Here is a 16,273-nt window from a genome sequence, read left to right as displayed (position 1 = left end):
AAACAAGTAATGTGGCCCTTATGCTTTTCTATTTTTCGGTATGTTTCTTCAGAGAAAACATTTTGCTTGGATTAAATAGTAACTATAACAAACAACATCCGGCGAAGCATCCGTTCATCTTTCTGCCAATTGTGAGAACCTCAGTTTAGCTAATTTTTCAAATTGTTGATTTTAAAATATAACTGAATTAATTCCACTTTTTGCCAGAATTCAACCAAAGCATGTTAATCTCTTACAAGCGTCTGCTAGCATAATGCTTACATATAACGTAAAACACCGGTGATATGCTAACAAAAGTAGCATCACAAAAAGAAAAAAAATGCGAACAGTTGGGAATAGTCAGCTAAAAATTGGAAATATTTCAGCTCCTTAAATCGATTGTCAATTTTACTAAACTTATGTCTGCATTTTTAACACTTGAATACAACATTTTCCCTTACCTTAAAAAATGGCCGATGTTTATCAAGTTTTCTCTATGTTGTAAATGGGTAAATTTAAAAAAAGCCTAATATGTAAATTTGCTAATACTGTAATATGGCTAATATGTATGTATGTGTGTGTGTGTGTGTGTGTGTGTGTGTGCCACTCTTATTTCGGGTTACAAAATGCAAGTGTAACACTTTTAAAATCGACAAGTATTAGCCATTTTTTGTTTGCGCTATTATTTTCTTGCGCTGTTATTTTTTGCGCTTTTTTTGTTAACAGTAGATACAACATTTATTTTTTTGGGGTATTATTCTGCCGATTACTCTATTTTCAAGTTGTGTTCAAAGTTGTGGCAAATATTAGAATTAGCATCACCTCCAAAAACTCCATAACCTCGGATCGGACCCCAATAAAAACTTTATTCACAAGAACGTTGTTGACAAAGCAGTGAATGATCATCATTGGTCGTAAAAACGGCGCAGCAGCCAGTCCGTATAAAACCGTATTAATCCTTGCGGCCTCGTCGGAAAGTTTTCCGGTGACTGGTTCCCACGGAACGACGACATTGTCAGAACACATCTCGGATCCTCCCGTCATACCTCCGCAATCGTTTCACGCCGCTCGCTTCGCGGCCTCATCTTTCGCAGAATAACCATCCAGGACGCCTTTGTGCTTTTCGTCTTCAGCCGAGCGCGCCGGCTCGTAAAAGAAACGATCAAGTCTTATTTTTACGTGCTTTTACAGCCTCGCTCCTCCGCTACGCAACTTTTTTCCCCTTCCGACTCGCCATTCCTCCTCCTCAGCTGTCATGTCAGTTCACTCAGCCTTTTGTCCATCCGCGTCTTCTCCTTGATTCGTTCGCTCTTCCAATTAGGCCATGGCTGGTCCACGCTCGCGTGCCACGTGCCCTGAATGCCTCTTCAACGCTAATACATTGGCTGGGTTAACACTGCGTGGCTAAAGTGACACAATTCCCCCGATTTTTTTTTTTTTTTTACTTGCAAATGACACAATTCAGATTTGCGTTGTGGATGTTTTGTATATACAGTGCTACCTTGACTTACAAGAGCTCTAACCTTTTTTCAATGATGTGCACCGTATTTTCTGCACTATAAGGTGCACCTAAAAGTCTTCAATTTTCTCAAAAGCTGACAGTGCGCCTTATAATCCAGCGCGCCTATATAGCGCATAAACCGCAAGTTTTCATTTTTAAGGACTGAAAAGATGCTGCTATTTAGCTCAGCTAGCCAGTTTGCCATGTTTGTAGGGGCAACTTTCCAAAGGCAATACAAATTTGCTCTTAATTAAATTTCATGACATTGACTTTTTTATCAAGAACAAAACAAGTGCTAGCGACACAAAATATTTGTGTATCAGGTGGAAAAGGAATTGCAAAGGAGTCCCTATGAATTTAGTAATAAGTTGATTTATGTTCCAATTCATTTGCTCTTAATTTAAAAAGGAAATGTACTGTCCCTTTCCGGGCATTTAAAAAGCATGAAATTAGATTTTTTGATAGCTGCAGAAACCCTGTAAAAATCTCACATACGCCCTGAAGTGCCTCCACATATCCATTTGAGATCTTTTTTACCGTTTGCGAACAGGTGAAGTGTATTTGTGTGTGTGTTGATGCAATTATGGTACTGTGATGCACTTGTTTGTTGGAAAGGAGAGCCACAATCATTAATACACTTTCAGCTGATTGACTACAAACAACTAGAGATGCATTCATTAATTGAATAAAACAGAAGAGAATTGAATACCTTTTTTCATTGTATAGAGATGTACAGTGGGAGCACCGCTCCGATTGGTGGTTATTCATAATATGAAAAATAAAAGAAGAATATAATTATATAAGAATATAGTTAATAATTTTGAGACCTTCTTTGATTGGATGTTGTTTAAATATTCTCATATTTGTATTTTCTGCTTCTCACAGTGTCAGCAGTATCATGTCCAAGCCAATAGGGGGCGGTGTGAACGATGTCACCCGCTTCCTCACGTCGGGGGTGGTTCCGACCTCCCCCACCGCCAACTCGCCCGTCTTCACCGCCGCCAGCCAGGCCGACTGGGCGGCCAAGCGTCTGGTGTGGGTGCCGTCGGAGAAGCATGGCTTTGAGGTGAGTTACCTTCAGAAAAATATTGAGCTTTTTTTTTTTTCTTCAAAAAGTGCTACGGTACAGTATGGGTCTTGTCAACCATTTGCAATTGGTTTGGCTTTTTCAGAATAAAGATATTAAGTACATAAAAAAAAAAAATCCGCTGCCAAGTATGTTGAAGGGCTGTTGCAACTAAATCTTACTCAATGTTCGAAGTGGAGACATGCAACAGATGGGGTTGGGAAAAATGTTGCTCTGTGCTTCGGGTGTTTCCAAACTCCTCCTGAGATCTCTAGGGAGAAAAAAAAAAATATTAATATAGGCCATTGTCAGTTAAAGGCAAATGCCAGTGGCTGCTGTAATTCCCCCCCCCAAAAAAAAATGCTCCGATACCATGACATTGATACCACTTTACCAGACATAGACTTTGGACGTAGGAACATTGTCAGCATTTGCCATACAAAATGATGTGGCGGGCCGGATCTGGCCCCTGGGCCTTGAATTTGACCCCTGTGAGGTAGCCACAGGCCACTATCAATGCATTACCAACAGCGTCCAGAGGGGCCGCCAAAAAACAGACTAATCCAAACAAGGCATAAATCTGTAACTGTTAAAAGATAAACTAAAGAAACAAAATAATTTCACGGACCTCACTTTGAGAACCACTTTATTAGAGAAGGAATAAATCACCACATATCAAATTGTTTCTGAGATAACAAATTTGAGATTTTAATTTAAGGCAATCTTGAGCATTCCTATGCCTAAGTAGCAAATATCTGATTGTCTCCTTGTCACATTCCACTTGCCTACAACAATAATCTCAATAATCTACTCAAGTATTGTCCTTTTGCTTTGGGTGTGTCAAGCAACTAAGGGCGTGTGCGCGTCTTGTCCCTTTTACAACTATATCACAATCCGCGAGGCATTCGGGACGAATGGGATTATGAAGTTTGTGTCATGATTTCAATTAGTTCCACTTTGCTTAAATTTCCGCTTGTTGGTGGTCAGAGCTTCGTGCAGGATCCAATGTGAATCTGACGCCCTCTCATATTTTCTGCCGAACTAGTTTTCATCGTAAACTATGAATAGAACAATGGTCTCTCTTCACATTCCCCATCGCAGACGCTGACTTCATTTTGCAGTCATGACGAGAATTTTTGCTTTGACTTTCGTCATCTCAGCATGTTCTTATTTAACGTACGACACGGCGCAACATAACAAAAGAGGTCCTTGTTTTACTCGTCTGTCACATTATTGATGGCATTGTATGCCAAAAATTGGATTTTTGTAAATCAGGAATACTTTGATATGATGTATAATGTCTGTGTAATGTAAATTGTCCAAGATGGCTGCCTCAAGGTTTTTTTTTTTTTTTTTAAGAAACCAGAGACAGATTAGTTTTATCCTCCTGAAATCTAGTCTACTCCTTTGTGTCCACGTTTGTGTCCATGTTGTCTCAGCATTACAGCAAAGTTAATTTCATCCCACAAAAACATGAGATGACATCGGCAAGCAATGGGATGTCCACTACTGGGGACAGTAGGACTCCAATGATTCAAAAGCTGTAGATGAAAAACAGAAGTCTACTCTAGAGGAGACAAATGAATATGCTAGCGTTCAGGAGACTACAAAAGACTTCATAATTAGTGCTGCTGACAATCCTGAAGTGAAAAAATATAAGGAATAGGGCTACAAGAATAATAGCGGTTTTTCAATATATGGAACAAAATGTGGCACAAATAAAGTGTTAAAAGTCATGATTAAAGTCAGAATTGAAAAAATAAACCAAAAAAATGCCGCCGCCCCCCCCCCCCCAAAAAAAAAAAAAAAACCAAGAAAAAAAATGCAATGAAAAATGTCATTCACAATTCGGTAATTGTTCAAGGAAAAGATTGAAGAAGCAAATCGAAGGGAAAGGGGAACAAAAATGAGACAAAAGTATTCCTAATTTACAAAAACGCTCCCTATTTGTTGACTGCAAGTCCAACTAACAACAAGATATAAAAACACGTTCATACTTTTGCCACGTCGTTTAAATAACAGCACTTTCTCTTCTGTGTGTGTCTGGAATTTTCTAAGCGTTAGCGTTAGCTCGCTGAGTCATTAATCAAGGCTACTTTCTTGCCTGTCTGTCATGCTGCAGTTCTGTCGCCATGGCAACACACCAATCAAAATGACACTTTCCCCCCGCTATGTTGGCCACTCGTTGTTTTGAAGCGGACGATCTTCGGGAAAGATTTCAACTGTATTTGGTCTTCTTTTGGACAGTCGGCCAGCATTAAGGAGGAGCGCGGCGACGAGGTGGAGGTGGAGCTGAGCGACAGCATGAAACTGCTCACCTTGTCCAGGGAGGAGGTCCAGCGCATGAACCCGCCCCGTTTCAGCAAAGTGGAGGACATGGCCGACCTCACCTGCCTCAACGAAGCCTCCGTGCTTCACAACCTGAGGGAGCGATACTACTCAGGCTTGATCTATGTGAGCGAGCGCGCACTCGTGACCGGACGGACGCATCGTAGGATAAAAGTTTTGGGACACACCTCTTTGTCGTTCACAAATTGGGGATGGGGCTAAGCCAATTCAAAGTCACGGTTTACATTGCGTAGAAACAGCCTAATTTTAAAAGGGGAAAAAAACAACATATTTTTGGAGTAGAATAATTGGGGCCATCTTTGACTTGAGGGTGTGTCAAAAAAAAATGTAAAAACACCAAATAGGCGTTTTTCAGCAGATACTGAAAAAAATAGCAAACTACAGATAGACGTTGATTATTGTGAAATCATCAGTCACATTATAACAAAGGTTTGTAGTTATGGAATTAATTTTTTTTTTTACCTAGAAATAGTTATTCAATGTGAAAAAATCGCAGTGTTAAAGAGTCATGCAAATATAAAAAACATTTCATAAAATGAGTTACAAAATTGTCTTTTAATAAAATTGCAATGCCATTTAGTGGGCAAGAATTTTAGGTCCAATATATTTAGCCTTTTCACTCATCTTTCAAGAATGACAGAATATTGTGTGCTATGTCTATGGAAATATGGGTGCTATCATACGAAAGATTGATTTCCATTCCTTACTTTGAATTAAAGTATGTAATGTATGTGTTGTATGAATGGCAACACCGCCATCCAATGGTCACAGTTAGAACTACAGTGCTCAATTTGCATAATACTAAGCACTAGTCAAGGGTGTCAGCTACCCTCCTTAAAAAAAAAAAAAAAAACGTATTTCACAAGAATTTTTTTTTTCATTTTTATTACTATTTTAAAAGATGAGAATTCTCGTCTTTGGCACCAAAACAGTTAATATCTGGTCATAATCTCCTGAGAGTCATTTGTGCACATTGTTGTGCCGTTTGAGACATAAATAGAAAGATTAGGATGTCCTCTACTGGGCACACTAGGACTTAGTAAGGTAGCTCCAATGAGTCAAACGATAGAGACCAAAAAAAAATAAATCTTATTTCTACTCTTATTTCTTATTAAATGTATATTTAAGTTTTGCAACAATAATGGTACAATGAGAGAAACAAATGCCGATAATATTCACACGCTTGCACACTGTCAACAACAGATTCCAAGAGGATATCGGCATCGCTAGCGTAAGTGAGATGGTATGATCAGTATACAAGCTTGTTGTTTCCTTTGTCAAATATGGAGGCGGCGTAACGGCCCCGCCATATAGAAAGAGCTGTCAAGTACCATAGAGGCAATTAGTTTAGCTGCCAAAGTGCATTACCCGAATGAATGATGGCTGAGGGAGTCCCACTGTAGCTGCCAAGCTAGAAAGATTCAGATCAATCCCGGGATGCATCCGCAGTCTCAAGTGATCGATCGAGAGCTTTAATGAAAGACGCCAGGCCCATGTGGGTGATAGATTCCGACCGTATTAATCGTGTAGCGAATGCTACCGACCGATCGGAATGCTTCTGCAAAAGTACTGCCGCCGGTGTGCGGCTTTTCTTTCCGCAGGAACAAATGAGATCAGATGTTTTGTTGCATTAATTGCTTCAAAGGAAAATGCATCAGTATTCAGGAGAAAGTTTAAGATGCAAATGATTCATCGAGTGGTATAAAAGGCAAAGTGAGGACGAGAGTCATTTTCAGCAGAATGAAATCGTACGTCAATGAGAAATCAATTGGAATGTTAACCAAATGCAGAGGTAAAATTTTAAGAGAGGAATTGTAAGTTTTGAGAATTTAATAACAGCACAAAAGTCACCTTCAACTTTTTCATGGTCTTTTCAATGGGCTGCAAATTTAGCAACTCATTCAACCCCAAAGACGTAATAATACGTCTTTACGGAGTCCAGACATACATTCACAGCTATACATTTTTTATCATTTAGATAAAGAGCGGTCTGAAAACATCAGACACTGCAATCATTCAATCCCAAAGACGTATTTAAACGTTTTTACTGTATTTTTTAAAACTAGTGAACATTCATGAATTAAAAGCCCAATTTTATATATAAATCCATTAATAATCATTCTTTCTGATAATAAAAACTGATTAATAAATAGATTAGAACTTTTATTTCAGTTTCATTAACTCTTTCAGTGCCAAACTTAATTGGAAAGGGAAACCTCTAGGGGGCCAGCATATTTAGCATTTTAACTCACCTTTCAAGGCCAACAGAATATTGTGTGCTACTTCTATTTAAATATAGGCACTGCCATATAAAAGATTGACTTCCATTTGTATGTTAGAATTGATGTAGGTAATAGCTGTGTTGTAAGTGTGGAAACACTGCCATCCAATGGTCACCGTCAGCATATAAATAAGACACAAGCATTTTTCTTTCATTTCAACCTCTATTTATTTAAACCCCGCCTCTTAAAGGCAAATGCCTGTCCACAGACCTGACTGTTATTCTTTTTTTTTTCTCCCTCCCCAGACATATTCCGGGCTCTTCTGCGTGGTAGTGAACCCGTACAAGAACCTGCCCATCTACACCGAGTCCATCGTGGAGATGTACCGGGGCAAAAAGCGTCACGAAATGCCGCCGCACATTTACGCTATATCCGAGGCGGCCTATCGGAGCATGCTGCAAGGTACTTAAGCGCTGCTATCTTTGACCTCTTCGACAGCCGAGCAATCCGCGAGCATCCGCTATCAGCTGGGCTCGACTGGAATGCGCTCGTGTGATCTTTGGTCGGTCGCGTAGCCGCTCGGTGGCCGCTATCCCAAGGTGTGGTAACCTTTTGTCGCTGTTATCAAAAGTGGATATCAATTACATGAGAGGAAAGCGATGAGGAGTGGCAATGATTTTTATTCAAATCGAGAACCAGCATCAGCTCCATTTAGACTATCAATTCACACTTAGATTATCAATAACTACACAAAACAAATTATTAAATGGCGCCGAAATTTCGTGACTATATCACTATTGTCAAACTAAACTGTGTATTTAAAACAACACAAACAGTAGCTTTGACTTAATCCATTTTGTCTTAATGCTAACACATAATGTAAAAAGCCACAGGCGTGCTAATAAATAGCATCTGCGTCATGGCATTATAACGCTTAAAGTAAAGGTGTTCACACATGTAGACTGATAATAGGATGAAAATCAGATAAGCATATATTCTTTATGCTCAGAAAAAAAACTAATGCATTAGTGCAGCTTATTGAGTCACAGTAGTTGAATTTACTTGTTTTTGTTTGTCTGCACGCTGTAGCATACTGTGCCAAGTTGCACACACCAGAAAGTGCCACAATTATGACTTTGGTTTATTTACATTTGCCAATCATTGAAGGCTCGCTTTATAATGCAAAGTCATCCAAAAAATAAACACTCCAATAAAGGGCATGTTCGAAATTCAAGCACCGTAACAATGTATTTTTCATTTGGAAGGTAAGAGAGCATTTCAAGCAGGTGGCTTGAGCAATACATATTTTTGCCACAGTCTGTGTTAGGCACCACCCTCAGGGTTGGTTGCAGGCATGTTGCCGCGGCAACACAACCAGTAGGACCAGTATGAATTCTTCCACGCTGAAACCCATGAGAAATGTTCGCTTACCAGCTGCCTGGCTCCAAAAAAATGTCCGTCCGAAGGCTGCCAGGAGTAGAAAGTGGGCCCGGGACTTCTTTTGTGGCTCTAATTAGGTATGCAGAGGGTAGAAGGAAGGCATCGTTAGGGAAGTTAACGTCACTAGAATTGGCCTTGATGAATCACTCCCACCTATCGCCTATCATTCATGAGGTGTGAAGGCAAGAGGAGGCGTCGATTAGCCACGCAGTCCTCAGATGACTTTGATTTACTGTGGCACCTTTACATAATCTGTTGAAATGCTATGAATCTAATAAAAAATGCCACTTTTGATTTTATGTGGTTTGAAGATCATTGTGATGGCAATCTAAACTTTTTTTTTTTTTTTTTTGTCTTTCCATAGACCGAGAGGATCAGTCAATCCTGTGCACGTGAGTAGCACATTGCTGTTGAATTTGTTTTGCCTTGAGGGAACTCTCAAGTGTGTGTCCGTGTCTGGTAGTATTGTCAGTCTTGGTGTGCTTGTCCGTTTACAAGTCAATCGTTTGTCCTCTTGTCTCCACAACTTTTATTGAGCTAATCATGTTTTGTATCACTAAACAATAGAATGTCAGAAAAAGTGGATATACTGGGGAAAAAATCAGTTTACTTACAAATAACTGACCTACGAGACTGTTTTAGACAAAGCTAGGAATGTGAAAACAACACAGGAGCATTTAATTTTTCTGCCTGTCACTATATGTGAGCAGCATAGATGCATACAGAAGATAGAATATTTGTAGTTTGGGTGCATTCTATAAACGGTAACATAAATGTTTTGTTTTTTTTCCCCACATTGTTATTCTCAACAAAAGAAGTTAGCAGATTTAACCAACGTCCGAGTCAGTCCTTGTTCACACATGAATATTACTAAGACAGAGGATCATGTGAAAATGTATGATGTCTCAGTTTAATTAAATTCAAAGTGCACCTGTTAGAGAACATGGAAAAGTATTCCATTTTACTTTATTAATTGTGGGTTTTGTTGTTTTTTTTTGGTATATACACACACAATCAAACTTGGTGGAACACAGATGGTGCAACTTCGGGTATTTAAGGAAAAAATAACTCTAGCAGTGTTGCGGAATAAAGGAAAAAGAAGTGCTAACACAAGAAAAAATGAAGAATTGACCAAGATGGGATTTATTGTTTTGCTATAGTATTTACATTGTTGCCAATCTGTTGTTGATCCCATACACGGTAACATAGAATATACCAGAATTTGACCCTAAAATTGTGGGTGCGTCCTATACACAGGTGCGTCCTATATTTGGGAAATGATGGTACTTTGCTGCCGAGAGTTGTAGCTAGCCGAAAGATGCCACAAGCTAAATTATCATGGCCAAATGACATGAGAGCAACATGCTAAAGTAGCGGCTAGCATGAAGTAGCGATTAGCTCACATTTGTACGATTTGGGTTCAGAATCACTCATTGTGCTAAACTGGTGGGTTTTTTTTCATGCAAACCTTTGAAGGTTCTGCAATCGTCGATTAATTATGAATTCTTATTTTTGGGATATTGTGTTTCAGGGGCGAGTCGGGCGCAGGCAAAACAGAAAACACCAAGAAAGTCATTCAGTATCTGGCTCATGTAGCTTCCTCTCACAAGGGTACCACTCCCAGGAGCAAAGACGCTTTGCAGGTACGATGCGGTCTTGTGCGCCGCTTCAGTTTCCGTGAAAAATATTGCCCTCTCATGCTACGCTACGCGATAATGCTTACCACTGCATTTCTTTTCTCTCTTTGAAATATGAGCACATAATTCACCCCGGCATTCTCGCTTGCCCTCTGTCACAATTCGAAAGTGACGTTTTCTCGCGGTGAGACTCCACCTTGACTTTTTTTTTTTTGCCTACGTCTTCTTTCCTCGCTCTTCTTTTTCCTCTTCTTTCCCCTGGCTGCATGCCCAGATGGATGGTTCTCGTTCCCTAACCAGGGGCACCACTTTGGTCAACAAGGTGAGTTGACTCCTCCCCCCTCTGTCCTGGCCTTTTTTTTCAACCTTCTTCTAACCAGCTGCCAATAGTCGACTAAGAAACAATTGACTCATTCCTGTCGTGTTTGCATGTAACAATTAATACTTTTGCTTTTCATTTTCATTTAATTTCTAATGTCTTTTTTGTCCCATTCTTTTATCCCATCCACGTGTTCACCCGCCCCACCCCCATCACTCCACTTTTCTGCACAATTCCTCAGATTATGCAATATGTGAGTATGCACAAACTTTGCAGGGGGGGAGGGGGGAATTATGATGGGATGTTACTGTCTTTAGGATTGGTGCGCTATACATATGATTGTCCAAATGTCATTAGCTGCTGATTAAAAGGTAAGTAAGGGAAATTTGTTTTAAATGGGGAGCCGTTAAAAGTTTGGAAACACCTTCAAATTTCATTCAAGGTCAAGAAAATTTAAGTTAGTAGCTCTTTCGGTGCCAAGCCTTATCTGAAAAGTCGTCACAGAGAGTGCCAGCTGATTTGGAGCATTTCGACGCATCTTTCAAGGCCGACAGAATATTGTATTGAATGACTGTGTAGCACAAACACATTTTAGGTCACAAAGCATCATTACTCCCAATCAGGAGTCTAGAATTAAATACCAGGTATCTATAGATTTGTTTTTGTCGTGAATGAGTTAAGCTGGTTAAGAAAATATCAACATGTACAAAGTTGCTATCTGGGCAAAAACAATTCTAAATCTCTCATCTTAATTTTGGAGAAGTGACATCACAGAATCCATTTGAATATCTATGATGCAGCCTGCTTTCTAACTTTTATAATGTTACTTACGGTAGCCCTAGCGGTGGATAGACATCCGCAATCCGTCAAGCTCTGGTTTTGAAACATTCAGAATGCCTAATTAAAAGATAGTTTTTCATGAAATTATGGTCAACACGTTCCCATAATTTATTTTCATGTATTACAAAACATTACCAATGGAAAATTATAGTATGATTTGTTAAGTCAGGACTGGTTGAGAAAATATAAGAGGGTGTTTCCAAACTTCTGATTTGTACTTGAGTCAACTAGTGCACATTATTGCCTCACTCATAACGCATTTGACGGTGCTTGTGAGTTTTTCAGGATGAATGTAAAACGAGCGTGAATGTATGCTAAAAACCGACGTGGCTGAATTGGAGCAATATGATTTCACACGAGTCACTGAGAAATAAGCAAAAAAAAAAATCTTTACATTCAATGGCCTCATCATCGGCCCTCATGTCAGCCCACATGACTCAATTTCAACCCTTTGGTATTAACAAAAGAACGTGTGATGAAATCATAATCTCCTTGGCGGAGGTAAGAACAATAAGCTTGGCCGTTCACGTTTGGGATGAAAAAAAAAAGTGTTGCTGTTGGCACGTGTGGATTTTAGTGTTTGACCAAGAAGAGGGCAAACACACCCGCGTGGCCGATGTTTCCTTGATAAGCTTCCTTCCGTGGCCGCTTGAGCCGATTGTCTTTGCTGGGTTACTTGCCGCCGCACCGTCACTGCAAAGCGGCGACAGTAAAGCATCGCCGCAGGTTGGAGCGAGCCAAAATGAGCTGAGGCTGCCCCCGTTTGCCCTACAACTCATTGCCTCATGAAAGCCCATTGTTCTGACAAGTCTTGAGAACCATTGTTATGTGTGTGAGTGAGTGAGTTGTGTGCGCGTGCTTGCTATTTTGAGCCGTCCTTTTGTACCACTGCACTTGAAAGATGACTCTTAGATATTTTTAGATCTTTAGATCCATTGTTACCACAGCAAAAATATTACTGTAAGAAAAAAAAAAAGCACAGTTGTACTGTGGGTGAAGTTAATTTGATTTGTGCGTGTGGTTCTAGGGTGAGCTGGAGAGACAGCTGCTGCAAGCCAACCCCATACTGGAGGCCTTCGGCAATGCAAAAACTACTAAGAATGACAATTCTTCAAGATTTGTAAGGTCTTTTTTTTTTTTTTTTTTTTAATTCTGACACATACCATCCGTTTTTGAGACAATTTCTTTCCTCAGGGTAAATTCATCCGCATTAATTTTGATGTGGCGGGTTACATTGTTGGTGCCAACATTGAGACCTGTATCCTTTTCACACATGGAGAGACTTGGTCACCGTTTTTGTGTGGATGATTGGATGGATGGTTGGATGGATAAATGGATAGAAAGATATCTAATTAGCTAAAAACCTAGCTAGCTATTTTCATAGCTAGCTAGCTTTAGATAGATTCCGTAGTCGATAGATTCCATCGACAACCCTAACCCTAGGTAGGTAGGTAGGTAGAAAGATAGATAGATAGATAGATAGATAGATAGATAGATAGATAGATAGATAGATAGATAGATAGATAGATAGATAGATAGATAGATAGATAGATAGATATCCAATTAGCTAAAAACCTAGCTAGCTATTTAGATAGCTAGCTAGCCTTTTAGATAGATGGATAAATACCATAGATACCGTAGGATCTACGGCATAGATAATACCATAGATACCGTAGATATAGATACCATAGATAAATAAATTTCTAATTAGCTAAAAACCTAGCTAGCTATTTAGATAGCTAGCTAGCCTTTTAGATAGATGGATAAATACCATAGATACGTAGGATCTACAGCATAGATAATACCATAGATACTGTATATATAGATAACATAGCTAGATAAATAGATATCTAATGAGCTAAAAACCTAGCTAGCTAGTTAGATAGCTAGCTAGCCTTTTAGATAGATGGATAGATATAATAGGATCTACAGCATAGATAATAGCATTGATACTGTAGCTATAGATAACCATAGATAGACAGATAGCATAGATTATGAGGATCTACGGCGTAGATAATACCATAGATACCATAGATATAGATACCATAGATATATATATATATATATATATATATATATATATATATATATATATATATATATATATATATATATATATATATATATATATATATATATATATATATATATATATATATATATATATATATATATATATATATATATATATATATATATATATATATATATATATATATACACACACACACACACACATACCATAGATACATATATAGATAGATAGCCTTTATTATCATGCACAAGTACAGTAAAATATGAATGGCATACAGGTATTTCAAAAGGAAAAAGTGATTTGACACACAACTCAAGCGACTGTTTCTGTGGCCTCTTTTCATGTAAAAGAGGCTATTGTCATCGCTTCTTCCTTTTTCCTGCCCTGCTGACATGATATCAGCGTGTGAACATCCTTGACTCATATAAACCCAAGACCTCCTGGAAAAGTCCCGGGCCACCCGTCAGGCCAAAGATGAGCGGACATTCCATATCTTTTACCAGATGTTGCATGGAGCTTCTGAGGCTACAAAATGTGAGGATGAAATTATCAACTCGTTTTTTTCGTGTGGTAGGATAAAAAAATGGTCTCGAGATGGTTGGCGCGGAATAGGTTAAACACAACAGAGAAGATGTCTTGTATTTGTGTATTTATATGGTACTTTGGCATTCAGATTCATCAAACATAATCCACCTTTCCAAACCATGCCCACGTCACAATTATAGAAAGCATCAATAGTGCTTCTTCATTCACCAATGGTGACACTTCTTATCTGATTTCTGATTTTCGTCCGTAGCGGACCTGCTCTTAGGAACTGCCGACGAGTACCGCTTTCTCACCGGGGGTACCATAACCGTTCCTGGTCAGAGCGATGCCGAGATCTTCACTCAGACGATGGACTCCATGGCCATCATGGGCTTCAGCCCAGAGGAGCTGATGTGTAAGTCGAACCTAAGACAAATCATTTCTTTGGATGCTCTGAGCGACCTGGCCCGAAACCTTGCCTTCACCTTCCTCAGCCATGCTGAAGGTGATCTCCGCCGTGCTCCAGTTTGGAAATATCACCTTCACAAAGGAGAAGAACCACGATCAGGCGTCCATGCCCGACAACACTGCGGCGCAGAAACTGTGCCACCTGCTGGGCATCAACGTGCTGGAGTTTACCCGGGCCATCCTCACGCCGAGGATCAAAGTGGGTCGGGAGTACGTGCAGAAGGCCCAAACAAAAGAGCAGGTGATGACGTCTTCTACCGTCGTTCTACCATCAAATAGTTAAGGTTGAATCTTGAGTTGAGTCTTTGTGAATTTTTCCTCAGGCTGACTTTGCCGTAGAGGCCCTAGCCAAGGCAACATACGAGCGCCTGTTCAGGTGGCTCGTACACAGAATCAACAGAGCGCTAGACCGCAGGCAGAGACAGGGAGCGTCCTTCATCGGGATCCTGGACATCGCCGGATTCGAGATCTTCCAGGTGTGTTTTTATGAAGATCGATTCACGATTTTAAAAGTTGAACTGACCCATTTTTTTTCTAACATTCGACTTGGTTGTGTGGACATCAAAGCTGCATTTCTATTGGAAAATTAAGTCATGCACTTCATTAACAGCTAAAATAACACCTAAAAGGTCATGTGCTTTGACTTGGAGCTACTCTACTCTTTGTGTCCTCAGTAGAGGACATCAGGCCTTTCCAATGTTGTGTCATGTGTTTTGGTGGGATGCGATTCATTTTGCTCCTAGCTAAGATGAAATAGACATAATTTTGGACACAAATGAGGATACGTCAACATGACATTTTAGCTTGCTGCAATGAATTATTGTCATTTCAATAGGGAAATTTGATTTGGTATACAATGGAATCTCGATTTTTGTAAAGCATTTCCAGGAAGTTTGATCAAAAACCGAATTGCGAGAATACAAAAGCAATTTTATCATCGAATGCTTTTATTGGTATTTTACAGCAGGTATACGATGACATTGTGAGCAGTGCTCCGAAGGATGCATTTTAGATAAATATGAACAATAAATAGTATAGAATAAAAATCGTATTTCCAATGAGTGCAATTCTTATTATCAGTGCTATTCAAAACTTAATTATACAGAAAATGCTATGCTAATTATTGAGAAAATCTCAAGTCTTTTTGTCCTGCTTTTATGAGCCCAACCAGAGGGAAACAGTTTGAAGTAATGTACAACCAATTAATTAATTGAAGCTATACAAAAATATCAGCAAAAATGCATTTTATGATAGCAGCATGGCTCAGTGGATTTTTTTTTTCCTTTTTTCAACTCAGTCAGGTAATAACTTAAATTTGTTGACCTCTTCATGTGTTTCAGACCATGTGTTTGTTTGCAGTTTTTTTGACATGAATTTTGTACAAAGGTAACGAATACAATTGACTCTTCCCTGTCGCTTGTCCCGTCCCGTCTCGCAGCTTAACTCCTTCGAGCAGTTGTGCATCAACTACACCAACGAGAAGCTGCAGCAGCTCTTCAACCACACCATGTTCGTCCTGGAGCAGGAGGAGTACCAGCGAGAAGGGATCGAGTGGAACTTCATCGATTTTGGTCTGGACTTACAGCCGTGCATCGATCTCATTGAAAGACCGGTATAGTCACCGTTGTAAATCAATAGCATGTTGGACATATGAAGTATTTCTCCAGTTAAGTGTATTTTGTGTACTTGTCACGGCTAGGCCCAGCCGCCTGGCGTTTTGGCCCTGTTGGACGAAGAGTGCTGGTTCCCCCGAGCTACAGACCAGACCTTAGTGGATAAGCTGACCATCCAGCAAGGTGGCCATCCCAAATTCTTCAAAGCCAAGCAGCCTCGCGGCGAGGCCGACTTTTCCATTCTCCACTACGCTGGCAAGGTGCTCGTCAATTTCAAAA

General features: G+C 39.6%; 1 protein-coding gene across 1 annotated transcript in view; it reads left to right on the top strand.

The window, feature by feature from the left end:
- The window catches only part of myh14 (myosin, heavy chain 14, non-muscle), a 37,282-nt gene that overhangs the window by 2,742 nt on the left and 18,267 nt on the right, over positions 1-16,273 (top strand). Inside the window, exons 2-14 of the mRNA XM_088411500.1 lie at positions 2,366-2,546; positions 4,794-5,000; positions 7,423-7,579; positions 8,922-8,949; positions 10,089-10,200; positions 12,381-12,473; positions 12,548-12,611; positions 13,824-13,922; positions 14,185-14,328; positions 14,408-14,622; positions 14,705-14,857; positions 15,820-15,993; positions 16,081-16,254. Coding sequence (XP_088267626.1) covers positions 2,379-2,546; positions 4,794-5,000; positions 7,423-7,579; positions 8,922-8,949; positions 10,089-10,200; positions 12,381-12,473; positions 12,548-12,611; positions 13,824-13,922; positions 14,185-14,328; positions 14,408-14,622; positions 14,705-14,857; positions 15,820-15,993; positions 16,081-16,254 — 1,788 coding nt within the window. The 5' untranslated portion in view covers positions 2,366-2,378. The remainder of the gene's footprint in view (positions 1-2,365; positions 2,547-4,793; positions 5,001-7,422; positions 7,580-8,921; positions 8,950-10,088; positions 10,201-12,380; positions 12,474-12,547; positions 12,612-13,823; positions 13,923-14,184; positions 14,329-14,407; positions 14,623-14,704; positions 14,858-15,819; positions 15,994-16,080; positions 16,255-16,273) is intronic.

This window comes from Hippichthys cyanospilos, chromosome 3 (genome assembly GCF_059441005.1).
Source record: "Hippichthys cyanospilos isolate Australia breed blue-spotted pipefish chromosome 3, RoL_Hcya_1.0, whole genome shotgun sequence".
Lineage (NCBI taxonomy): Eukaryota > Metazoa > Chordata > Actinopteri > Syngnathiformes > Syngnathidae > Hippichthys > Hippichthys cyanospilos.
Note: the sequence above shows the minus strand (reverse complement) of the source record. Positions and strands in the feature narration are given on the sequence as shown.